At 37.3% G+C, this 15,662-nt stretch overlaps 1 protein-coding gene across 2 annotated transcripts; it reads left to right on the top strand.

Moving 5' to 3' along the window:
- The first annotated feature begins 3,865 nt into the window (after nucleotides 1-3,865).
- cchcr1 (coiled-coil alpha-helical rod protein 1) lies at nucleotides 3,866-14,375 on the top strand. 2 transcript variants are annotated; one of them, XM_042009038.1, is made up of 19 exons: nucleotides 3,866-4,242; nucleotides 4,543-4,837; nucleotides 4,917-5,084; nucleotides 5,215-5,332; nucleotides 5,533-5,727; nucleotides 5,968-6,131; nucleotides 6,236-6,350; nucleotides 6,526-6,636; nucleotides 8,598-8,741; nucleotides 8,835-8,945; nucleotides 9,177-9,283; nucleotides 9,370-9,482; nucleotides 9,584-9,656; nucleotides 10,672-10,790; nucleotides 10,876-11,064; nucleotides 13,066-13,167; nucleotides 13,345-13,466; nucleotides 13,548-13,677; nucleotides 13,760-14,375. In XM_042009038.1, the coding sequence occupies exons 1-19, from the start codon at nucleotides 4,173-4,175 to the stop codon at nucleotides 13,885-13,887; spliced, it is 2,574 nt and encodes an 857-aa protein (XP_041864972.1). In that variant the 5' UTR covers nucleotides 3,866-4,172; the 3' UTR covers nucleotides 13,888-14,375. The 2 variants fall into 2 exon arrangements, with proteins under 2 accessions (XP_041864972.1, XP_041864971.1); XM_042009037.1 differs by having other exon boundaries at nucleotides 8,595-8,741.
- Nucleotides 14,376-15,662: the final 1,287 nt, after the last annotated feature.

The raw sequence follows: 15,662 nt of genomic DNA, 5'->3' as shown, positions 1-15,662 counted from the left end.
TTTAGTAAACTATGATAAACATATCTCAGATTAAGACTATGCTGATAAGCTTAGCAATTGTGCAGTGGACATAAGAAAATTCCCTTGCTGAGAGAAATGACTAAATGATGGCACACAAAACAACTATATATATATATATATATATATATATGTGTGTGTGTGTGTGTGTGTGTGTGTGGGGTGGGGTATCTTAAGTCTCATTCCACATTTTCAAGAAAAGTGAGAATAAGTAAAAATAACAGAATAAACATCACAATGAAATCTGCACAGCAGTCACACAGCAGTCCGTGAAATATTGGACCAGACACAGTTGCTGACAAAGCAGACTTTTTCCCCACAATTTTTTATTTAAAATAATGCCCAGTGGCTGCTGTGATGCACAGTTGAGGGGGATTTTTACAGGTCTTGGGAGAAATACAGCACAACAATGTTTCTTTCAAGCTCAACTACCAAGGAAAAACTTTTTACACAAACTAAAGTGGGCTTCACTTGCTTTCTAGCTTGTGTAAGATGCTTTGTTTGACACAAAGTGGATTATACTGCATCAATACAAAACCACAGGTCATTTTTCAGATTATATTGGTAAAGTCATGAAGATTACTGCAAGCAGGTTAATTCTGTATTTCCAGTGGTTATGGATATGCCACTCACTGTTATCAACTTATTTATTTAGTTTTGGGTCAATAGTTATTTTTTTTTTACTGGGCTTATTAGTAAGGTTCCCATATATAAAAAAAGTTAATTTGCATTTGGATACATTTTAATTAAAGACACTCTTTCCGGTCCAGATATTTGCAGTCATGGGCAGTTTCTCCACACAAACCTTAAGTGTAGGCTGAATCAGCTTGATTGGGGATAAAGTAAAAGCAGCTTCCATGGCCAAGGGTGTTATTAGACATTTAGTTTCCTTAGGTGAGACTAAGAGTAAATGGCGGCTTTCTTTTTAATAAAAATACAGTACTTGTGCCTACAGTACCAGTTATAAGTTTGGACCAACCTATCGATCCATTTTAAACTGATATTTTCCCAAACTTTTTACTGGCACTGTAAGCCATTTAATTAGAAACAAAAGTTATCATTCTTTTTGACTGGTGCTGGTATTGAACTGATGCATATGAACCATAAGGACTTTTGCTATAGTCCTGAAATACAAACTTCATAAGCATAAGCATTATTTTCTGTTTCTTATTTATACAGGCAAGCCAGCCTGGGCCTGGGCTGCAGCTTTTGTGTGGGACTTTCTACTCCCTTAGGAGCTGAAAGGTGAGACAAAAGTATAGAAGTAGACCTCGCCATCAAATAGCAAAGAACTAGCTGACGTTGTTTGGACATCTGTTAAGGATGCCTTGCAGGCAAATTCAGCTCAGAGGACACCCTGGGGCAAACTTAGAGCACAGAAAAGGTGAGACACCACAGGAAAACATTATTTTTATGCACTGACCAGTCCTTGCTTGAATACTTACTTTTTGTATTTGTGGAAGGAAATAATACAAGTTTCCTCAAACATTATGTGTTAAAATAAATAATGAAGTTAGCTGAAATATAATAATCAACTGGGGAGGTTTTATGGTAAAATCACCTAAAAATAATTATCCATAAAGGATAATTTCCATTAAAATTAAATGGAATTTTCCTCATATCTTTAAGGCTATTTTCTTAAACTTACTGTACCACTTTTAGAAAGACATTGTCATTTTAGTAGCATTTACAATGACCATAGTTTGTAGTTTTCGTCATATTAACTGTATATTTAGGAGGGTTTTACAGAAATCTTTGCTTTTATTTCATTCAATGAAATGAACGGAAATGAATTACAGGATTGAATTATGCAGTATAGTTTTTAAAGTAAATAAATAGAGGCAGAAATGACTTAGTGTTATTTACTGCAGTCAAGCTGAAGAAGCCTCTGTTTCAAGACACTCTGTTGCTTGATCTGTATATTTTGTAGAGGGCAGGATTGTTCATCATGTTGTGATGTTTGTGCAACACACATTTTTCAACAACAACTCCAGGGGCTCCAACAGTCACATAACCAACCCCTTTTGCCCTTTAAATCTTTTTACTGAGTCCCTTTGAATAACTTCTTTGAAATTTATCACACAATTCATTGATCATTTAATGTGTAAAAACTGGCCAAAATTTACTGTTTTGCAGTAATTTGCAATGTTTTATATTAATTTATGATCGGCAGATGATGAATCTAGACCCATATCACTTTACCAAATTGAACATTTCTGTTGACAGTTGCAGCTTGATGCTCTCTTTCATTTGTTTTCAGCACTAGGCAGTGAATGATCACTCCGATAGGTGCTGGCAGGCTGTTCACAAAAGAGCAGAACTGCATTTAAATTCTAGATGAGGCTGAGTTACCTCCTTTCTAATTCATACTGGATTTGGCATCCGCTTTTCTCATTCTCATTTTCCTCTGCCGTGTTTTTAAGGATTGACTGCAGTGTACCATATACCAAAATTGTCATTATGAGCATTCAATCTTAGCATGTCCAAATAATGCACAGTAGGCCTACTCCTCTGTGTTCATTAAGTAACTGCTTAACTCCCATAATCTTTCTTGACAGTGTATCATAATATTTTGTCAGAATTCCACTACTGATTGATGGAATTTTATTGTCACCTATATGCAACATGTTATGTAAATGACTCAATCTAAAATGTCTCTTTGTTCCCTGAATACACCACAAATAGATTAGATTATATTAAACTTTAATGGACCCCCAGGGGAAAGTGGGTCACAGCAGCAAAAGAGAACAAAATATACTGTAGGTGAGTGCAACTAGAAGTGGCTGCTGAGGATGCCAGAGGAAAATAAAACAGCTGGAAATTTATCCTGTTATGGGAGTAATATGTGAAGCCCTTTATTACATATACAGTATATTATGTTTACAGTTTATGGAGATAAAGTGCAAACTAGCTGAACAAATTTAGTATAGGGAAAGTACTATAAGGACATAGAACTTCCCTAAATGTCTTATGTAAACTGCTAATATAATCATATAATAAAATCCACAGCTGATCTGCATTTTTAGATGTACCAACATTTCCTAAAAAGGATAAGAAACTTATTAATACCGACATTCAAACGTGCATTCTGATCACTATACCTCTTTCTGCTAGACTAATAATATATTGCAAAAATACACATGATAACATATTATATTGTCACATTATCATTCTATTATCAACCCTGAATGTCCTTAAGGTATAGCAGTCCAGGTAAGAATCAATATAGTTTTAAGTTATTACATTATTAGTTGGTTTCTTAACAGAGACCCCTTTGTGCTTGTAGAAAATAATGTGGCAGTAATGTCTCCAAATCACTCAGTAATACCCGAAAAATAAGTTCCCTTTGAGCAATGTATTTTCAGAGGAATAATATGAAACATTTCCATAATTACCTTCAAAAAAGTAAAATAAGGTCTATATTTTCCGACCTAACAGACATGGAAAAATTCATATAGCCTCTGTTTTGCCATTGACATTCCTTACTAGTATGTGTTGATTGTTGCCCATATCAACTTTGCAGGGTATGATATATTTAATGCTGAGTTTAGACATCTACACCTCCACAGACCTTTTTATGCCTTATGTTAGTGAAACCCACTCTCTCCACCCATTTTAAACCAGTGTTATTAATTCTAATATTAAAGAATTAATCTATTTAATCATAAAAGCTAAATCCCACGTTGTAAACTGGACTTAATCCAAACCCTGGAAAATGCTGCAATTCAGTTATTGTAAAAAAAAAAAAAAGGGGGGGGGGGGCGGGATGCAGTGAAAGAATATGTGCGAAAGAATACCCTGCAAGACAATGCTTAGGGAAAAGCGTTTCCATGTTCTTCTTTTTTCACTTTCCCGTGATGCACCGCATTGTTGTGGGGCAGTATCAATGTAGCTACTACTATTTAATCAATGTTTAAAAGTACCCAACATGCATTAACGGGTTCGCTGTTGATATATTAATTTAACTTACGCGTGGTTTGAACATTGATAAAGTTGGCTAACTAACTGTACAAACTGAGAACAGCGGAGAAATTGCTGGAAGCCGTAATTACGGTAACGAAAGACGTGACCCGCTCGAGAATATCGCTGGAATAAACTAACTTTTGGTTTCTTCTTTTATTTTACTGTATGATTTCCAGTACTGCCTGTTGAATATGGAGAGGCATAACTACGGAAAGGAAAGACTCATAGTGCCCACTGACTTTACTTCACCAGCGCTTTCCAGTAAGTTTCTGAAATGGTATTTTTTACATTAGCTCATTAACCTCATACGACATCCAAGCTAACATTAGCTTACAATATAAGCTAATTGTAAACATTTCCAATTACATTGCAAAAGGGTTTGCAGGAAAGTTATTGAACATAACTGCGCCGCATTTGTCATCGTTTGCATCTACTGAGAGGGTACTAGAAGTCATGTTTACCACTATAACTTTCGTGAAAGTTATGTATGGTTTTACTAAAAAAATATTAGGAACCTGGTTAATGCTTGCCCTAGCATAATCAATATTTTGTGTTATTTAGGAAATATCCAGGGGGACCTTGTACCCCCATCTCATTTTGCATCAACTGTCAAATCTACTGGAGCACACACAGTTGTTCAAAACCCAACGTCACCACCACCTATCTCATGGTTAAACCCAGTCTTAACATCAGCACCATCAGGCAATCCCATCCCTGCTGATCCATGGCTTGCCATCACCCAAGCTCAACAGGAAATCTTGGAACTGAGGAAAGAAAATCAAAGGATTATGATGCTACATAGAGGCAACATGAGAGGAAAGAATTCTGCAGATCACATATCAGATCTTATGATTCGGTATTTCCATGATAAATTGTAAATTATCAGCAACGCAGTAATAGTTTGTATGTTAACCTCTTATTTTACCCAAATGCAGATCTACAGAAAGAAGTGAGCAGTTGTCCCAACAGGAATCAGACTGGTGGCTTGTGGCAGAGAAGCACAAGACTGAAGCTGAGAGGTTAAAGGGGCAAGTGGAGGCACTGAAGGAGACAGCAGGGAGATACAGGGAAGAAATGAGAGAAAAAGACATCACCCTGAGCAGGTACCAAATTTGCTATTATCATAATGTTATGAAATCACTTAATGGTTTGGTCTTATGTTATCATTATGAATAAAGATGAGCATTAAATGTTTTTGAGTAATCTTAACTTTAAATAAAATTTGTGTAACAGACAAAACCATGAGTTGGAACTGATACGTAAAGAACTATCAACGGCTAAGACTGAACTTAGCCAAATCAGAGAGGAGCTCAATCTTAGCAGTGCACAGAAGGAGAAAATAACTACACAGGTAATGATGTTTACTGACAAAACATTTCATTTTGAGACTTGCGTAGACAAGGATCCTCTGAGAGTTGTAGGCATCTTGCAGCTCACTCTAGCAGTTCTCACTTCTCAATAGTGTTCATTAACCTTTTAATAGAAGAAGTTTTATTCTAATTAATCCAAAAAAACTTCTGATTCTCCTATGTTTAATTCTATCTCCTGCAGTTTGAAAAACTGAAAGCAGAGTCTGTTGAGGAAACAACAAAGCTGAAGAGAGTTGCAGAAAAAAGTAAAGAGGAATCCAGGGAGCTTGCTCTTAAGGCTGAAATGAGCAGGTTGCAGACTGAAGAGGAGGCTAAACAGCAAGCTCTCAGATTGTCTGAACAACTTGATGAGCTAAAGATTAAACAGGAAATGCAGGTATGTGTCACAAATTCTAAGAGGTAATGTAAACTATCATGAACCTTAAACATAGATTTTGGTGACATCTCTAACAAATGCCTATTTTCCAAGGATCCTTGTTTGCGGGCTTTGACTTAACTAAAATTGGACTTTTCTCAGCAGTAAAGACAGTGAAGAAATATCTTCTCCTTTGGGATAAATACGTGACTATGTTTTTGCATGAATCCTAAAAAAATTCTTGTTTCCCCTGACTTTAAGCTGCAACATTTAAATACCACCCACTGTGCAGAGTTGGATGAAGCAAGAAAAACAAACAGTGAACTGCAGGACAGACTTCAATCACTGGTCTCAGAAGGGCTGCAGCTAAAAAGCACTCTAATTGAGGTAGCAACGGAGAGAGATGGCCTCAAAGAAAATTTAAGGTACCACATTCAGTCCAAAACTAAAGAGACCTAAGCTACACTATGTAGCTATGTAGCTTATATATATATATAAACATATTTATATAATGTGGTCTATTTTTCAGCCAAATGGGAAAAGCCTTTGAGACACAATCTGCAACACTGCACAGTCTCAGAAATTACATCGGCCAACTTGCCCCAGAGAAAGGAGAGAAGGAACGATTAAATGAAGCTGTTGAGGTGGAGACAATAAAAACTATACTAAGTGAATTAACCTACTGTGGAATTATTGCAGTGGGGCTTTTTCCCCACTAGGCTAAAGGAAGAACAAATGAGAAACAAAAGTATAAGTTAACATGCATAATCTGCCACATTATATGATATTGTTTCCCTTTTATTTTTGTACATTTTGCAGAAACTGAACGAAGAGAAAGCTGCTCTTCAGATGACCACAGAGCTTTTGACAGTGAGGCTTAACTCTGTGAATGAGATACTTGCCCTCCAGGAAGAAAAAATAGTAAAGAGGGTAAGAGATTTTTTTCTTTGCATTGCAAAGGCTGGCTGGAAGCCTTTGTTCATAACATATGATGAGCAATTAAGACTGGCTTGTGTTGGCTGGGCAAATGATTTCTTGTGTGGATCTGTCAGCTGTAATATTTACAAGAGTAGTATTATGTTGAAAGTATGGGAAAGTTGTCTGAGAAAGAATCCACTTAATAGATTATTAACTCTAATTTTAATTGCAGTCTACTCAGGGTTTAGCTCTGGGAAGAGAACAGGGTCATATGAGATGGCACAGTCTTAATTAAATAATTTGGCTGAACATTTAATCTGGGGTGCTTTGCTAAAACTTTGTGTATATATATAGAATGACTTTATAAGTGTCTTTTGTTTGCATTTGCTAATCTTGGAAAAATCATGACAATTGCTTAAGATTCATAATTATAATCATAAACAGCTATTTACAGCTTTTAAGTGAGAGTCTTTGCTTTTGTGGTATGGTGTACTTCGAGTACAATGAAGTGTGAGATAATTACCCTAAATATGCAGAGAGATGCATAAAGAGCAAGTTACAAGGCATGCTTGTAACTTGGGGCTTGAAGCTCTGAGCCAAAAACCTCTTTGCATTCAAATTGTGGGGTCGCTAGCCTTGGAGTATTATTTTAGGACCTGCCCACCATGTACTATGTCATTATGAATATCACCCAACCTGTACTGAAAGGTCTCAGACAGTGAATCTGTATACAATTAATGCTCAGTAGCGATTAATAAAAGCAAAAGGTGTGCAGTAGTTAATCAATCAAACTTTATTTATAAAGCACTTTTTATACAAAATAAATTGAAATACAAAGTGTGTTACATTTAAAAACAACAAAAAGGACCTATTTTACCCCTGAAGTCCCCCACACCACAAATCAACAAGTCACACATATACAACACTCACGCATCCATACAACCCATCACACATACATATATAAAATTATATAATGTTATATGACATATATAAAATTCATATGAGCTTCAAAATACAATTTAAGTATCCCTTTTACTCCTTTGTTTTATTATTGTTAGTATTTTCTTCCCTTTTCTCATTTATATTTCTCTATTTGCTTTGATACGTTTGAGGGATGTTTTATTTTTTGTAAAGCACTTTGATAATCTGCGGCTTTTTAGAAAGAACTATATAAATAAAGTATTATTGTTATGTACACTACTACTACTAGACACACAGTCCATCCAGATGTGTGCATGACATTAAACAGTAGCTATCACAAAACCTCCAGGGTCTAAATGAGCCAAAGACTGAAGTTATCCTCTGTGGTGCCTCCAGCTCAACAATAATCTCAGACTCAATAACCAAATAGACTCTGTGGTCAGGGCAAGTTCACGCTTGGACTATAGTGACCCCTCTACAGTGACGTAAACCAGGCCTCTTTGCACCATCTACAACTCGTGCAGAATGCAGCTGCCCTCACCCATAAACATGACCACATTGCTCCTGTCCTGTACTCTCTCCACTGGCTCCCATTTAAATTCAGAATTCAGTTCAAAATACTGCTGTTTGTTTTTTTGCTCCACCCACGGCCTTGTGCCTCTTTGCAGAGCCCTGCGCTCCTTCGAACAACACCTGCTGGTGGTCCCACTGTCCACGTGCAAACTGTGGGGTGATTGGGCCTTTACAGTGGCAGGGCAGAAACTCTGGAACTCTCTGCCCCTGGAGTTATGCTCCATCATGGACCTGCCCCTGTTTTAGGCCAGGCTGGTTGGACTATTCTGAATGAGACTGAATGAGAATAAATTCATTAGATTATATTGGAAAGCTCTTGAACTACGCTTGATTCCCCAAACCTTTGCACAGTAATGCACTTTGGAAAGACAGAAAAAATGAGCACAAAAGATATCTAGTCATTCTCGACACACAAAAAGTTTTACTCAAATAATGCATTTTTGTGTATTTGTGCTATACATATATGTGTGTTTCAGCAGGCCTTAACAGATCCACTTGTGAAGAATGGCTCTGAGGGCCTTCAAGTGCTTCAGTTATGGAGAGAGAAAGTGTTCAAGTTATGCGTCCAGCTTCGCTCAAAGGACATTGAGATAAGAAGAGAGAAGGATAAGCTTCTTTCAGAAGTATGAAAACACTCACATATTGTACCTCTACAGTACCCCAAATCCACTGTGTTTGAAAGTGTTTCAAATCTAAGACTGCTTTGTGGATTTTAGGTGAGTTCCACAGAGCAGCAGCTCCAGCAAGAGCAGCACCGGGCAAGTGTCCTCCAACACAGTCTGCACGACAGGATGGCTGAGCTGGACCTGGAGAAAGTGGAAAAGGAGGTCAGCACAAAAAAAACTGATGGGATTTCATTTGTTGTCTGACATTGTGCTGATGGCGAGTACAACCAACGATGCAGACTGTGTAAAATCTTTGCAAGGTTCTAAGAGTCGTAAAAGATTTTAAGAAGTACAGGTTTAAAAAGACATTCTAAGACATACCATCATTTTAGATAGCAAAACACATGTATATTAGATGTGCTGTAATATGTTGTCTGTGTGTTGCCCTTCCAGAGATTGAAACAGAACTTGGCCAAGGTTCACAAAGAAAATGCTGAGCTAAAGTCACAGAATCAGAAAGCAGAGGCGGAAATTAAACTCCTGACAGAGGCTGTGCAGAGGTGAAATAATTTCATTAAAACTTCTTTTTTTTTTGTCAGTAATTAGTCATCCTAGACGATACCCATATTTTGCCTGTGCCTTACAGGTTCAGTCAAGAATTTCAAAACAAGGTAGCAGAGGTGGAAGCAGCTAAAGCAAGGCTTAACACTTTTACCCAGAGGCTTTCCTTTGCCAAAAGAAGAGTGGAGACAATCCAAGGTACAGACACACTGGAGGAGAAAATGTTGCTAGAAATGCTACAGTTTGAAGTGTATGTTGTATACTTTGTAAAGAAAGCACATACTGTTTTTGTTTAACAGGTTTGGTCATGAGGAACGTGGCTCTGCAGAAAGTTGAGCAGGCCTGCAAACAGGCCGAACAACATAATGACAGGTACAGTTTCGGTGTCAGCATTTTTACACTTGCATTGGAAGATTTGAGCTAGAGATGTCAGCTGTGTGTTTGCATGGGATTGTACAGTACTAATTTCTTTCCCTATTGTCAATAAAACAGGAAAGAACTTCAGCAAATGATCTATTTAATGTACATATATAATTAACATAATTGAAAATACAGTGTAAAAGGCAAAGACAATGTTTGTAATATTTTAATAATCTAAAAAATATATCAATATTTACTATGACCACCTTTTTTCTTCAACATAGCCTGAACACTTTTTTGCTGTTTTGTAATTCCTTTAGGTAATCCTCAGGAGTAGTTCTTTGGGCTTTATGAAGGGCATTTCAAAGCTCCGTTTGGATGTTTGCTTCCTTGTGTTTTGTTCTCTGTCAAGATGATCCCACATTGATTCAATCGTATTTAAATCCAGTAAATCTCCGTATGACTTGTTGCCACTGGGTTTCAGTCCAAGTCTTGTGTAATTTGGCATAAATCAGCCCTTTCTTTCTGGTTTCCTTACTTATGAATGACTTTTTACATCCTCCTGTAGGTGCAAAAATACTCAAAAAGACATTTTATAAGATTCAAACAATTTCTTTTTCTTTTTATGCCAATCAGTTTGGTGCATTTCTTTTATATAAAAGAATTCATGGAATTCACAAACAAAACAGTGAACATTACCTTTGAATGATGAGGTTCAAGGACTTAAAATGAATGAAAATGCAGCCAACATCCAAAGGGAAACCATTAAAGACCTTCAGAAGCCTAAAGAGCTTTTATTCAAGACAGCTTTCAGATATTATGAGAAAGTGTTGATCTTGGAGCCAAAATATAAAGTAATGAGAGCTAGCTGAAGTTTTTTACTGTTGACATGTTGTACTTTTGGTCATGTCAAAAGTAATTTTCAGGCACTATTTCTTTGTTATAGAGAAGCAGATGTTTCTCAACTAGTCTGCTTGACTGACTGTTCTTTTATTTGCGCTTTAATTTTGTGTGTGCTGCCCTGCAGCATCACAAACCTCAAGATAGAGCACAGTTTGGTGTGTGAAGAGAGAGACAAACTCACCCAAGAGCTCAAAAGAACCCCAGAACTTATCGAGAAAGCCTTGGCTGATCTAAAAGAACAATGTGAGGCTCCTTACAAGTCAAAACACCTACAATATATGTTTTTGCAAAAATATGTAGCTCAGTTTTCTTTGCATGTCACCAACAGATGAAAGTAAAGTTAGGCAGCAGCAGCAGGAGCTGGAACAGTGCTGCATGGAAGTCAAGCTGGCTGTAGCTGGTAAAGAAAAGGCTGATCAAAGCCTGCAGCAGATCCAGATTCAGCTGGAGGAGAGCTACGTCAGCCTGGAGGGGCTCCGTTGCGAATTGCTCCGCCAGCAAGAGCACAGTGAACAAGGTGAGGGTATCTAAAGTTATGAAATTCAGCTTTATTTATATAGCGCCATTTCACAACAATGTCATCTCAGGGCACTTTACACACAAAACAATTCTAGCCATTTAATTGTGATCCAGTCTTTAGTCATACAAGTCAATTCATAAAAAAGGTTTGCCTGGATTAGGAAACTAACTTATTGCACTGAAAATTTACTTCAATTCATTCCCCCATCCTGAGCATGTACGGGTCAGCGGGAGGCAGTGGACAACAGTAGAGGATTCAACCTGTTCTGATTGGAAATGTGCCTTAAAATGCATTAAAAATTAAAATAACAGTCAGGTCCCTAAATTTCAATATTTCAACCATTCCTCCTGTTCATACTGTGTATTTTATAGCACTCTGAAAGGCACTTAACTTTTCCTATTTCTCTTTTTTAATGAACTAACTAGTGTACCTCTAGAGGGTGTCTACTGCGCTTTTCATTTCCTGCCTAAATCTTTCTATGTGGACTTTACCGTTAATGGGTCTTGGAAGAGAGATGTTCCAGTGTATAGCCAGAGTTTGACTGGGGGTCATTTTGGAACAAAGTTCTGCTCTCCTCCCACTACCTGGATCACCAGCAAATTCACTTAAACTGTGTAGATAGAACTTATCTTAGCCTCAGACGGCTACACAGTATTGACTGATCCCCAGTCTGCTCTATACTCCCTGGGTACTCCTGGTATCTCCCTCCACAGTCTCTGTGAAAGTCCACCTGTAGTTAACTTTTAGAATGGGATCTCGACTAAGCTCTCAGAAATATTCCCATTCACTGTGTCTGTGGGTATCGTCTTGCTCTTGACTGCTCTATCCGAACTGCCCACACCATCTTATCAGAGAAGAATCATTCACGCCGGCCTTACTGCTGCCAAGAAATTAATTGCCATAAGGTGGAAGCAACTATTCACTACTGGTTTGAGTGGGATAAGGGATTGGATTGTGGGAACTGGTGAATGAGAAAGTGAGGGAGCGATTTTTTATCACAAAATATTTTTGTGGCCCTCTGCAGATTTTTGTTTTTTCTATCTCTATAGAACGGCATATTTTCTTTATTTGTATCTTTGTTATTTTGCATTCAAAAAACAAACAAAAATAAAAAAACAAAAAGAAATACAAATACATGTCAGATATATTATCTCTTACTGTAGTTCCTCCTAAAATGAAGTTAAATTCTGTATTTATATCTTCTGAGCTCTCTTTTGCATCCAGAGGAAGTAGCTACCTCTTTCACTTATAAGCTATTTTAACTTTTGCTTTTTGGTGCTGGACATGTGCCAGGGATGCAAGCATGATATTAATACTGCTTGATTTCAGAATTAAAAAAGTTTTCTTCCCTAATTTTTATGGAACTACTCTGCCTTTATGCAAACAAATGAACCACTTAAGAAAAGGAATGCTAGTAGCTATATGATGTTATTATGAGGATAATCCGATCTCAGGAGATAGACTCAAAATGGAAATAATTAGAAAATATTTATTGTCTGAGCTCAAGCAGTAAAGATTGGTGGAGGTGGTTATCATGTCAAAAGCTTGTAGCAAACTGTGTCACGGAGAGGCAGGTGTACAAGCATGTCTAGATGGCAGATTGGCAGGCAGGCATGTGGTGATCCACACGGGCTAAAACAACAATCTGGTGATGAGTGGATTAAAATTTACAGCTGATATACTGCTGAGCTAATGAGTAGGAGGATAGCAGGCAGGTGTACAGTTTGAGGAACAGCAAGGGAGCTGTATGAGTGAGAGGAATGACACACCCACAATACACACACCCACATCTGCACACACACACTTACAGACAGGAAAGCACATGAATCACAAGGGAAAGAAAATGCTGGAAACATAAGGAATAAACGGAGGCCATTAACTGGGATTTAAAAACTAAACAAGTGTTTTTCTTTGACCTTTTTACTTTGGTGCTGCCTGTTGAGCCAATACAATAAAACATAGTTTAATTCCTGAGGGGTGATTGTTTTTCCCTTTCAGCTCTGCAGGAAAGAGTGTCTGAAATTGAGGATCGGTGTGCTGAGAAGCTAAGAGAGATGGAGGTTCAGGTCATTACAGCCAGAAGAGAGCACACCAAAGCAGGTACTGGGATCAGCACCATGCTGCCTTAAGTCACAGCAGCTTAACTTTGGGGAATGAAGTCATATCTTTAATCCAGACAGTGATTTAATATGATTGGATTTGTTTACGCTGTACATAGCGGGATGATATAACAGCATGTCCCTGTGGCCTGTGATCTGTCTGTACTGTCTGTTGCAGTTATGACTTTGCAGCAGTTTCAGAAAGAGGCAAGAAAACAGGATATGGCGAAAAAAATTCAACATTTGGAGAGTGAAAGCGCAAAACATGCACTGAACAAACAACTGAAGGAGAAAGAAAAGGTTGAAAATCTTCTTGCTATATAGGACAAAGTGGTAGAAATAGTTGTTTCTTTGTCCTGTAATGTGATTTTTGTTTTCCAGGCCATGGGAACAGAAAAGATAGAATATCCACAGGCTCACACAACTCTGCAAAATGCTACTACTCCTGGAAATCAACAAAAACCTTTGGAGAGGAAGTTCTCTATGGAAACAGAAGCCCATTCACCCACAGGTGAAATAAATCTTTTATTTTGGGGGGGGGGTCCTGACTTTTACATAGATGTAACTGATCTAACATGTGTGTATCCTCTCAGAGAGACTGCTGAGTGTTTTGGAGGAGCTCAGTACACTCAGCGCTGCAGTGGTTAACAGTTCTGAGGACTCTGTGGAGGAAGACGGATGGAGTGACGGTGTGAGACCGTCAGACAGCTTGCACAGCTAATACCTGAAGATGAGTCATTGAAGCCAAGTGAACACACATTTAATTTGTTCAGAAGATGGGCAGCATTGATGCTTCAGAAGCTACAGGAAACAGTTCAGATAAGCTGAACAACAGAAAAACATGCAATGCATATTTAATTTTATATAACAAGAATAATTTCTACCTGCTGTTGGTGCTATATATTCAATCTCAAGGTTTTAACATTTTATCAAAACGGCGACTTGAAAATCTGTAAATTCTTTTAACAGGTGTGTCCATCCAACCAGTGAATACTTAAGATTAAGGTCACACTTAAGCAAAATGTATGCAATTTATTCACCAAAATTAACCTTTTTTTTTCCCAGAGGGAAGCATATCAGATAAAAATAGAGCAGGCATCGCACTTGTCGGGCTAATCTGCATTGTTAAATTACAGCATTTTTTTGCTGTTCAGAAACTGGTCTCATGTTTTTTCTATGTAGCTTATAATAAAGTGTTTTTATATTGGATATTTGATTGTGTTTAACTGTGAAATTGTGGTTTGGGGGAAGCACAAAACTATTAGTCAAATCAAAGCTGATATAAACAAGCAGTTACCATCTATATCTGGATCCAAATTATGGCCATTTTTAAAAATCAGAATATAATTAGGCTTGAAGTGAGAATACAAACACAGTCCTATGATTTTTTTTAAGTCAGCTAAATTGTATAGCAGGTTTTATTGTGACTTCAACCACATTTCTCTTTATGGTTTATAGTCAATTTCAAAGATCTCTTGAGATATTATATTACAAATAATCAATATTTTCTATTTGAAACTCTTTTATAGAGCAGCCATGGAACTGATGATAATAAACACTGTGATAAACCAGATAATTGTGCTATTTGTCATATTGTCATGAGTTCTAATGAATTTCACAGCAGTTCAAAGTTTCAGGCCTCCAGGTAAAACCACCTAATGGAGAACCTAGGGAGAGTGAAAATACAAATAAAGGCTTTACTTTCTTACTCAGATAATTTGCAGGGACACACTCATAGCCGGAGAGATGATTCATCACTTCAAGCAGAGAATAAATAACACTGGGCTTTGTGCAGTTTTGCTTATTTTTGGTGCAAAAGATTATCAATATGATACAAAAATCATACTAATGTCAATAATAAAGGAATTTCATATAAGGTCTAAATGTTAAATGTATTACTTTATGCAGCTGCTGTAGTTAATATTGCATATTTGCTCATTGTGTCAATGTTACTTCTGATCACATCATGCATACAGCTTCTGCAGAGGCAACATGAATATCAGAAGTATTAAAATTTCTGCATATGTTGATAGTCTTAAGTTCTACAGCAAATGCATGGTTTTAAAAATGTCCTTTAGTGCATTTAAAGCCCACTAGAGGGCACTGTTGTCAAAGGTGAGAGCAGCATATACAGACCTCAGGCATTTTTAAGAAATTATATATGAGGAAGAATATAATTTATGCAGGTCAGTCTAGTCTTTCATACCTGCAACTTGACCTTGCATGTACTTCACATGTACATGTGATTCAAATGATTTCTCTGTCAGTCTGGACTTCATTTTGACATCAACGATGTTTCTAAAGGAAACTGCCTAAAACAATCAAGTGAAAAAAAACAGAAAAGTGCTACAACATTCTTCCTCTGTCCTATAGACTGTATGTTCAGGCCATGAGTGTGGCTAAAAGAAATGTTCCATTAAAAAGCCTGCTGAAATGCAAGCAAGAAGGAGCAGTGCAGCATTCAGACAACATGGTGAGAAACATATAAATAATTTA

The sequence above is a fragment of the Melanotaenia boesemani genome, chromosome 15 (genome assembly GCF_017639745.1).
Source record: "Melanotaenia boesemani isolate fMelBoe1 chromosome 15, fMelBoe1.pri, whole genome shotgun sequence".
Taxonomy (NCBI): domain Eukaryota; kingdom Metazoa; phylum Chordata; class Actinopteri; order Atheriniformes; family Melanotaeniidae; genus Melanotaenia; species Melanotaenia boesemani.
Note: the sequence above shows the minus strand (reverse complement) of the source record. Positions and strands in the feature narration are given on the sequence as shown.

Coding starts and splice junctions, on each gene's coding strand:
- cchcr1 (XM_042009037.1), top strand. CDS start 4,173: ATGGAGAGGCATAACTACGGAAAGGAAAGACTCATAGTGCCCACTGAC. Junction 5,728..5,967: donor AGATTAAACAGGAAATGCAG/GTATGTGTCACA, acceptor CCTGACTTTAAG/CTGCAACATTTAAATACCAC. Junction 6,351..6,525: donor GATTAAATGAAGCTGTTGAG/GTGGAGACAATA, acceptor TACATTTTGCAG/AAACTGAACGAAGAGAAAGC.